Here is a 10173-nt window from a genome sequence, read left to right on the forward strand (position 1 = left end):
CCTCACCGAAAATCGTCTATGTCTCTCTCTCTCTCTCTCAAGTGAACAGTGTTGAAAACAAGGCTTATATAGTGGGTTTTTGGTAATAGTTGAAATATCTGTGGGGCATTTAAGTCATTACACGCCTTAACAAATAACTGCACACATAATCAGTTTTCAAAAACACTTGGGAACCAACTTAATAGATTTATTGCTGAAATGCCTTAAGTTAAGCTATAATCCATTTCTCATAATTTTTATCAAACACTCCAACATGGCTTATTTTAAACTATTAGTTGATTTAAGCTGCAAATAAGTTTTACCAAATACACCCAAAGTGAGTGTTTAGAAAATTGTTATTTTAGTAGGTTATTTTATTTTTTGACTATTTTAGTAGGCTAAAATTTTTGTGTGTTGGGAGAATGATTAGATTTTTTTATAGTTGAATGTATTATTTATGAAAAAAAAAGTGAAATGATTATGGATTTGATGTGACATTTTATCTTATTAATTATTTTAACTTATTTTATCTTTTTGTAAATTTGAGCCTAAAAGAGACTAAGGGGTTGTTTGGGGTGTCCTAAATAAGTGTACTTTTTGTTTTTTTTGGACTAAAAAGTTGAGAAAAAAATATGGATGTTTGAGTTAACTTTTTGACTTTTTATGAAAAAATGTGTATTAAAATATTGTATAAAATTGAAAAATTACGAAATTGCCCTCACTGACAAGAGAGTGCAGTACTGGCAGTACACTTTATGTCACTTTTCAATTTTTTTTTTTTTTTGACACAGTGTGCCACGTAACTTTTTGTCTGGGATGTGCGGCTGCACCGTACCTGTGCAGCGCTGTTTTTTTTTTATATTTTTTTTCTTCAATTGAGATATTTCCCTCAAAAAGAGGTAAATAGTATGAACTTTTTTACTTTTTTAGTGACTTTATGGCTTTTTAGATTTTCTTGAGAATGCCAAACTTGGCTTAAGTGTTTGTTTGGGATAGTCTATAAAAGACAAAAAGTCAAAAAATTATCACTATTCACAAAAAAATTATCAAAAAAAAAAAAGTACAAGCCAAAATTGTACCCTCCATTGATGGTACAAGCTCACGTGTGGGCCCGTGAGGGTACTTTTTATATATCTTATGAAAAAATTAGATATATATATTCATTAAACTGGAGGGTATTGTTGGGCCTATAGGGGCTATCCACAGGTCCTGTTTCGATAATTCGAACCGTTGAATGTGTAGAACTCGTTGAGTATTATATACTTGTAAAAAATTATGTTGATCGGATATTAATAGCTATGTGATCAAATTAGATTTTTGTCAGTTATTTATTTTTCATCATCTATTTTTTTCCATACAAAGCTGATTTGATCACATAGCTATTGATTTTCGATCAATGTGATTTCTTACAGATATATAGTACTCGACGAGTTGTACACATTGCATGGTTCAAATTATTGAAACGGGACTTGTGGTGAGCCCTCCATGGGCCCAACAGTACTCTCCAGTCCGATGAAGGGTTGGTGAGAAGCCTCATCCTATATATATATATCTTCCGAAGGCACCATCTCATTTCAAAGCAATCCGTACTGGTCTTGCAACTGTCATTGTCAGTACGCATAAGATATAGGAGTAATACAGTAATTTTGTTATTTTATACAATATTTTAATACCTATTTTTTCATAAAAAATTTAAAAATTATCATAAACAATCATTTTTTTTTCTCTATTTTTTTTATATAAAAAATAAAAAAAATACAGTTATATAGTCCATCCCAAACAATCCCTAAAATTTTTACCGTCAAGCACCCAAAGTGAGCCCACAAACCCGAATTCCTCCAATCTCCGCACGACACGTGTAGTACTCACGGCCGGGCCAGACCAGACTGCACTTCCTGGAACCGCACAGGACCGGAGAGAAACTTGTCATTAAAAAAGAAGACGCATGATTGAAGAAGCCCTAGCCATATCTGAGTGAGTCGTAAACAGTGAATAATCTGATTCTCTTCTCTCTTCTCTCTTCTCTCTTCAATCATGTCTGCGCAAAATACAGAGTCCCAAGATCCTCAACTCGTGGTGTTGGAGCGTACACCTCAAACTCAATCCTCCACCACCAGTAAGCCTCATCTCTACACTTTCCCTTCATTTTCTCGGTTTGTTTGGTTGCAAAGAAAATGCCACAGAATAAACGAAAATAAATAAATTTACGGATATAACGTCATTGTATGCATTAATTGTATTATATGTGATTCATTGAGATTGAGTCTTTTCTGAGGAAAATAAGGCCAATTTGAGTTCTCTCACTTGTATTACCATTGCTGGTTTGAGTTTTTTTTTTTTTAAACGAAAACTTTGGTTGTCTTTTTTGTGAAAGAAGAAGATTGCATTTTGAGTGTCACTTCAATTTCATGGGCTGTGCAGCAGATTCATCTAATTTATTTTGTTCATTTTTAGAGTTTTATGTAGGTATGTGCATTATGCATACAGATGTACAGCTATATTTATACATATTAATTGTAAATAGCTCTGTAGTTTTTTGCCAAAATATTGTGGGACTTACGAAAAATGTTTGTTATGGCACTCTTTTTGAACAACTTCAAAGTTCAAACGAGATTTTCACTTTTTTCTTAATACCTTCTTCAAACTTGATGTTACTCTGATAATATCCTTGGCGGTGATCTTAGTGATCTTCCTCCAGTGTATGTACAGCTATTTGCTGAGCAACGGAAAAATATATATACATATATACACTATGAAGCACAGAAACCTCTCCGGAGGTCACGTACAACACGGATACCTGGGACACTTGGGGCACACAGAGGACCACTTCTTCCAATTTTTTTTTTGTAAAAAATAGCATATCTAAGGTTAATACATTTGATAAAATTAAATATTTTGACATAAAATAAATATTAAATATCCAAAAATGTGGCATATAATAAATATATAAAATTATATGTTTTGCATGTATTCCCCAACGTGTTTTTGAAAATTTGCATGTTCGCATGTTCATATCGTGCCACGTGTCCGTGTCCGTGTCCATGTTTGTGCTTCTTAGTATATATTTATCTATATGTGTGTGTATGTACCTATTGGTATGTTTGTGTTATACTTCGAGAATTCTCCCATCATATTATGCAGCTTCTTGAAATACATCTGCCAAAATTTGCATTTAGAGCCTTTACTATATGTGGACTGTTCACTTTTCTATAGTGAGATTTTCATACTTATGTGATGTGACAACCTTGCAGCTTTGCTTTTTTCTTCAACTGAATTTTTTCATTGATCTTATTACTTTTTGAAAGTAGGATAGGGTTGCAATGCCTGAAAATTCACTAGTTCATTATCGATTGCCATTAGAAAATTAGGGTTTGCATTTCAATTCGACATCACTCTTATTTAAGTAGTAAAGCTTTCAATTCACTGTAACTAACAAATTGTATTTTGGTATAATTTATTTGCCTTATTTTGCTAGATCTCCCTGAACACTTAATGTACAAGAACCGTTTGCAAGAGTACACTCAAAGATCAGCCATAGACCTCCCAGTATATAATACAATTAAGGTAGAAGGCCAGAATCCGCCAAGGTTTAGGTCTACTGTTCTAGTAAATGGAGCATACTACACATCTCCATTCACATTTTCAAATCGAAAGGCTGCAGAACAAGATGTTGCCAAGATTGCATTGGATGGTACAGCACAAAAGATAAAAGATGAAGTTTGTCATCTTATTCGTGAGGTATGTGGTTAAATTTCAACTTACTAAGTTTGGTTTGGTGACCTGGAGTTTTGTAACTTGCAATAGTTTTACATTTCAAGTTACTAAGTTAACTTTGGTTTTGTTGTTGTAAAAGGATTAATTGACTCACTAGCTTGTGGCTTTCATATCCTCTAGAAAATGTTCTCTTTTGCGACTTACCACTTAAATGTTTTGATTGTTGGCTAAGTTCCAATTGAATTTTAGTCAATACCCACTGTGGTTTTTTTGCACGCATGTTTCTTCTCTGTCTAATTGGAACGAGGTCTCAAAAGAATTGTCAACTATGGAATCTAGGTTCTCCCATTCCTATTACATACTGGTTGTATACTGCTATAATTATAATTGGAAAATTGCAAACATTTCCTTGGACCCTGGATCAAACCATATCTGTCAGTTTCATTTCTGTTGATTGGCATATCATAGTCTTTGATTGTCACATTATTGAAACTCTGTGATATATTTTTTTCTGTTGTTTCAGAACAGTTTTTACATATAGTTCATTTATAGATGGCTGAATCACCTTACATATGTATATCATCAAGTTTTGGAGACCAATTTCCTGTATGATGCGGTAGGTAGCTGCATGAAGTTTTGTGGTTTCTGTGAATAGATGCCTGAATGGTATCTACTTGACAATATTTGCTTTGTCTGTGTGTGCAAGTGTTGCAGTATTGAAGGGTCAAATTGGGCTTGTCCAATAGCGTTTATTGAGGTAAAATGGAGGTCAATCAAATCTGATTTAGTAGCCCCTGTTATTTTCTGTGATTATAAAACATTAAATATGAGATATGTCGTTGTCTTTTGCCCTTGCATAATATATACTTGTAGAAGGAATGAATGGAAATGAAGATATGTGTAATCTTCAATGTATTGATTGGTGCTAAGTAGGTTTAATTTTGTTTTCTATATTTTCCATTTTTTTGACATTCAAATTCTTCTTTCTTTTCCCTTTTCCTTTTTTGGTCAATGTCTGAGTCTTTTTCCTCTTTTTTCCTCTCTCATTTCGTTCATCCAGGACACAGTCTTTTGCAAGTCTATCCTCAATGAATATGCAGTCAAGACGAATCTAGAGAAACCCACTTATAATACGATTCAGCCAGGGGGGTTGCTTCCAGTTTTTGTATCTTCTTTGATATTCAATGGTGTTATGTATACTGGTGAGGCAGGAAGAAATAAGAAAGAGGCCGAGCAGTTGGCAGCACGGGCTGTTATCTTATCTGTTTTGGGTATCCCTTCTCAACCCTTATTTACAAGTTCATTGTTCAATCAAAATATGTGGAGAAGCTATCTGTATGTGTGTCTTTCTCTACATGTATGCATTTATTTGTGGTTGTGTATGCATATAAGCTGGATTCTGGATGTTTCAGTTACTAACGTTTTTTTTTTTTTCCCCTCCTCTTTCTTGTGTGTGTGTGTGCACCTAATTAATCAACTAAATGGAACCTGCTAGGATACAGAAACATGGCGTCAAAGGAACTAGGTCTTGTGTGAGTTTAATTTATTGTTTTCTTTTGGATTTGCTAGTAAACCTGTCACCAAGCAAGAAGATGAGAGAGTGTCATTATGAAAATAAATGGAATTGACTATATGATGTTAGAATCATTTGATTTGGACATTCTTTCACACTTGTAAGGTGATGACCCAATTGTTTGTAATAATTTATTTCATAGAATAAATGATTTATTACTCCTTTACACCATTTCCACTTCTCTCCTTTTATTTTGCTTGAGTTATCCAACTTTTCATCATTGTCTATCCTTTTGTCCTCAAATAATAAAGGATAAAAATGGAAAACAACGCCATTGAAGATGATCAAGATCAATACTGAGATTTCATTGGGACCAGCAATAGTTCCGACTGTCATACAAATGAATAATACAAGTTACAACAACCTGTTTGCACCCCATCTTTATAAATGAAAACAGAAGAAAGAAAAGAAAGAAGATCCATTAGGTGCTTGGAACAATAAGGTCAACTTATGATCAGGTTTTCTATAGATAAAAAGTAAATTAAATCATATTTTAAGGAAGCTGGGAATTATTTTATTGTGGAAGTGTTTGTGAAAGTTGTCTAGAAAAGTTGTTTTTTTTTTTTGTGTGTGTGTGTGTGAATTTCTGTAGAAAAGGGAAAAAAAAAGCTAATACTACCTGAGCATGGTAAGTTTGCTAGGGGATTGGTGGTGAAGGGTGGCATGGTGAGTTTTGTGATGGTGGAGAGAGAGAGAGAGAGGTTAGTGCCCAAACATGATAGTAATGGAACAACATATTTGACTCGATTTCCACATGGCTTATAATTATTTTATTTCAAAAATTACATAGTGTTTGTAGTATACATATAATCCATTGCAATACTTGGTTTATTTTTTATTTTTTTGAATGGAAAATTGACTGTTATAAGCCTATTTATCAATGGTACTTAACAGAGGGGGGGGGGGGGGAGAGAGAGTTTAGTGTCTAATTCTCAAATCTCAGTGGGGTTTAGTGCAATTTACGCTCTTTTTAAGATATAGCAAAAAATTTAATTAAAATCTCTAATAGTTAACTCAATAAAGCTTTTGTCTGAATTATTTGGGGAAATTGATTTTTGTAAGAAGGGCAAGTGTTGAGAAGTGTTCCCGTTTCATATAAATCTAGTAGACATAACATAGTGTGTGTTGTGTGAATGAATTGTTGACTCTATTGTGCAGGTAATTCTGACCCCGGAACTGTTATCTTCGAGATCATCAAGTCTAAATTCAGGCTTTATGCTGCATTGCATAAAGTTAAGGACTTGCACAACACGCTCAATGGCATTACACCTGTGGCAGCAAACACCTTAAGCTCCCCACTAGGTAAGGGGAAAGAAGTCGAAGTTACTGGGGGTACTAGGGACGTGCCAAGCACTGCAATTTCAGAGACTTGCTCGGGCCAACTCACTAATATTCAAGCAATTCAACAGTCTTTCCATGAATTCAAGGAACTTAAATCAGAACCATCACATGAGGCAATTAATCCTCCTATTGTATCTGTGCCTCCTGTCCTGGAACAGCCCCTGGATCTTGGTTCAAGTTCTGCAAGAAAGCGAAGACGTAAGAACAAGAAGAAGGCTAAAAAGAATGTCCAGCTTGATGCTCAGTAAGTAATATCTCCCATTAATAGAAGTATTTCTATTGTGGTAATTGTTTTTGGGTTAATGAACTTTTGGTGTGATATTCGGCAATTTACGTGTGTGCTGTGGGTTTCATTATGTGTTGTTTACAACTTCTATGTTACCTTCTCTGCTATATGTTAATGGTTTCATACTTGTATTTATGGTTTTTGCCACTACTGTATGGTGAAGTTTCATTGATTTATTAATTGTTTGAGAACCATTCTTAACAAATTTCATAATTCTTTTATTTTTGGTGCTTAATCTAGATTCATTTTTTTTTTTTTTTGAAATACAGGCTCCCAGTTGCTATGGTGCCTTTGAGTCAAGTTCCTCCTTGTTCAGTTGGCCAATGAGTAGCACACAAGAAAACAAAAATCCGTATATTCTGAACCTACCTCATATTTGTTGTTGGAGCTTTTGTAAAAATGGTGTTTTAATCAGACAATGTTCTCTATTGCAAATTAATTTGCAATTTGTCTCTACTAATTAAGTTTTCCCTTCCACACATTCTGATATGAATCTACGAGGATATTCAATAAATCTAGTTGCACAGAATCCATTCACATAATAGATTACAGAATATAGACAATAGTTGGGCCTACCCATATTGTCTCTGTTCTGTGATCAAGTAGCACAGTTGCATTGTGACTGCTCTCTTCAATAGGTGCTTCTGTAGCATATTTGTTCTGCTCAAGTAATATACATTCTCCTGGGAAAATGCAGGTTTACATGCTGCTGTGCTGCGTAGAATCAAGCCCATGTTCAATAATCCAACGAGAAGCACGTACCATTTTTGTATGTATTTTGTAGGTGTAGCTCAAACCTCCCTCTTTCTTGTTGAGCATTGAACTCTTTCCTATAATTCTCATGACATGTAGGACAAATCAGACATACTGTGTTGGTTATGTTGCTGGTGATCTCTTGTTGTTGTTAAGTGGCAGTATGGTTGGACTCTTGTAAATATGGTATTCCATGTTTTTTTATGATATAAGCTCCTGTTTTATGATTGAGGCTCTGTTTGGTTGCTGACGAAGAGAGGAAAGAGGAGGAAATAAAATAATAATTTTGAGATTCTGAAAATTTTGCATGTTTTGTCTCCCACGTGACACAGTATTAACAGATTTGCTCCTAATCCCTGCTTGATAGTATGGTTAATTGCACTGCTCATTTGGGTGAGCCCAATTAGAGCACACCACAAATGAAATCTTTATGAGATGGTAGCTGGGTTATCACCTTGAGTGTCTAGGGCTTCATCTGTGGCCTCCCGCCTCACATATACCAGGTAATTACAGGCCAAAGCCCTAGGGTATATGTCAGTCCTATGATACTGTCTTCCCTCACATAAGATCATAATCTTCCTTTGCTCAATGTAGAACTCCCCCAGGGTAACAAGAGATCAAAACATAAGAGATTCTAGGATCCAATTGCAGGTGCTCTGATGAATTATGTAGCGTGTTATGTTTTATATTTATATATATTAATTGTATGATATGTTTTATTAAGAGTTTTCATATATATATATATATATATATATATTATGGGGGAAAGATGTTGAAATTGCAAGAATGTCAGCTAGGAGTAACACAGAAGGCAGGGGTGCATGGTTCTGATCCCTAGACATGTATGAGCAGAACACAAATGCTCCCACCACTGGTAGTTTGTCATAAATCTGGATATATGAGCATTGATATAGTTTTTGGTACTTGTTGAATTTATGTGTGTGTATATATATAGCTTCTGAAATGTTGCGACAACAGAGGATGTGATTGATTTGTGTTTAACCAGTGCAATCAGTTGGGGAAGATGTCAATTAAAATATAACTTGTAACAGTTTTTCCTTTCAATAAAGATTGGTAGCTCGAATTGAGTTGGTCCGAATTTGTGCGTACCGGTCGACCGGTGCAACACTTGTCTACTGCGGTTGTCATCTTGTCAATTGTGGCTGTCAATCTTCTCGCCGAACAACCAGTCATCTAGCAAGTCAAAATTCGAGTCATCTAGCAAGTCAAAATTCGAGCCATTCGGAACGAAATTCAAGCTACCAATCATGATTCTTTTCCTTTAGGATTAGCTTATGCGTGTCAAAGATATTATATTTTCGTTTTAATTTTGTTGTTAAAGCATAATGAAAATTTTCATTTCCATTTTATTTGTGTTGTTAAACCATGGATTTTGCAATTTGATTCTCACTTTCACTTTCCACTCTTAAATACTTATCTTCAAGTAACGACTAAATAGACCAATCCTTTCTCACAGTGGAGATTGGAGAGGTGTTTTTGGTTGTTCTCCTTAAATGAACAACTTTAAATTTTCTTCTATTTGTGCTTTTTACAAGAAATTAGAATGTTTTTTACAGGAAATTGGAATGTTAGTTACAACATTGATGAGTTGGACAATAAATTTTTTTTTTTTCCAATCATTGTTATACTAAACAAATTCGTAATCTTTTATTTTTTCTTTCCTTCATTGGTTTTTTTTTTGAGAACGATTTTTTGAGAACGAAACCAGCCATATATTATATCTTAAGATGCCGTTTGGTAACACTTACGTTTGCAGTTTTCTGTTTATATTTACAAAATTTTTAAAAACTCAAATAAAAACTTGTTTGGTAAAATTTTTGATTTATAAATCAGTGGTCTCAGTTTATAAATTTGTCCAAAAAATGAAAACACAAAAACTGTGTTTCCGTTTTGAGTTTTTTTTTTTTACCACCCAACACTAGCCACCACCCGCCACCATTTTCCACCATTGTCTTCCACCACTACCACCTACCACCCACCCTCCACCACCACCTGCCACCACCATCCACCACCAGCTACCTACTCGCCACCACCACCCACCCCTCGCCACTGCCACTGCCACTGCCACTGCCACTGCCACCGCCAATCACCCACTTGCCATCCACCGCCCGCCACCACCACCCGCCACGACCATCCACCGCCCGCCACCACCACCCGCCACCTACTTGCCATCACCACTCACCAGCCACCTACCACAACCATCCACCACTTGTCACCACCAGCCACCCACTACCACCCGCCACCTGCCACCCACTCGCCACCACCACCCACCACCACCACCACCACCACCACCACCATTACCCACCACCCACCCACCTGCCACCACCACCCACCACCCACAACCACCACTACCCACTCGCTACCACCTACCACCCGCCACCGTTACTGTCACCCACCACCACCACCCGTCATCCACCACCCACCTGCCACCACCACCACCCACCACCCGCCACCATTACCACCACCACCCACTCGCTACCACCCGCCATCGTCACCCACCCACCAA

At 36.0% G+C, this 10173-nt stretch overlaps 1 protein-coding gene across 5 annotated transcripts; it reads left to right on the forward strand.

Annotated features, from left to right (window-relative positions):
- Nucleotides 1–1778: 1778 nt before the first annotated feature.
- On the forward strand, nucleotides 1779–7873 carry LOC114271588 (double-stranded RNA-binding protein 4). 5 transcript variants are annotated; one of them, XM_028213199.2, is made up of 7 exons: nucleotides 1903–2095; nucleotides 3455–3717; nucleotides 4400–4450; nucleotides 4754–4964; nucleotides 6425–6851; nucleotides 7163–7245; nucleotides 7591–7873. In XM_028213199.2, the coding sequence occupies exons 1-6, from the start codon at nucleotides 2014–2016 to the stop codon at nucleotides 7218–7220; spliced, it is 1092 nt and encodes a 363-aa protein (XP_028069000.1). In that variant the 5' UTR covers nucleotides 1903–2013; the 3' UTR covers nucleotides 7221–7245; nucleotides 7591–7873. The 5 variants fall into 5 exon arrangements, with proteins under 5 accessions (XP_028069002.1, XP_028069000.1, XP_082723504.1 ...); XM_082867378.1 differs by having other exon boundaries at nucleotides 1936–2095; nucleotides 4408–4450; XM_028213200.2 differs by lacking the exon at nucleotides 1903–2095 and adding an exon at nucleotides 2257–2445.
- The last annotated feature ends 2300 nt before the right edge of the window (nucleotides 7874–10173 follow it).

Source organism: Camellia sinensis, chromosome 4 (genome assembly GCF_055761805.1).
Source record: "Camellia sinensis isolate YWXY chromosome 4, ASM5576180v1, whole genome shotgun sequence".
NCBI lineage: Eukaryota > Viridiplantae > Streptophyta > Magnoliopsida > Ericales > Theaceae > Camellia > Camellia sinensis.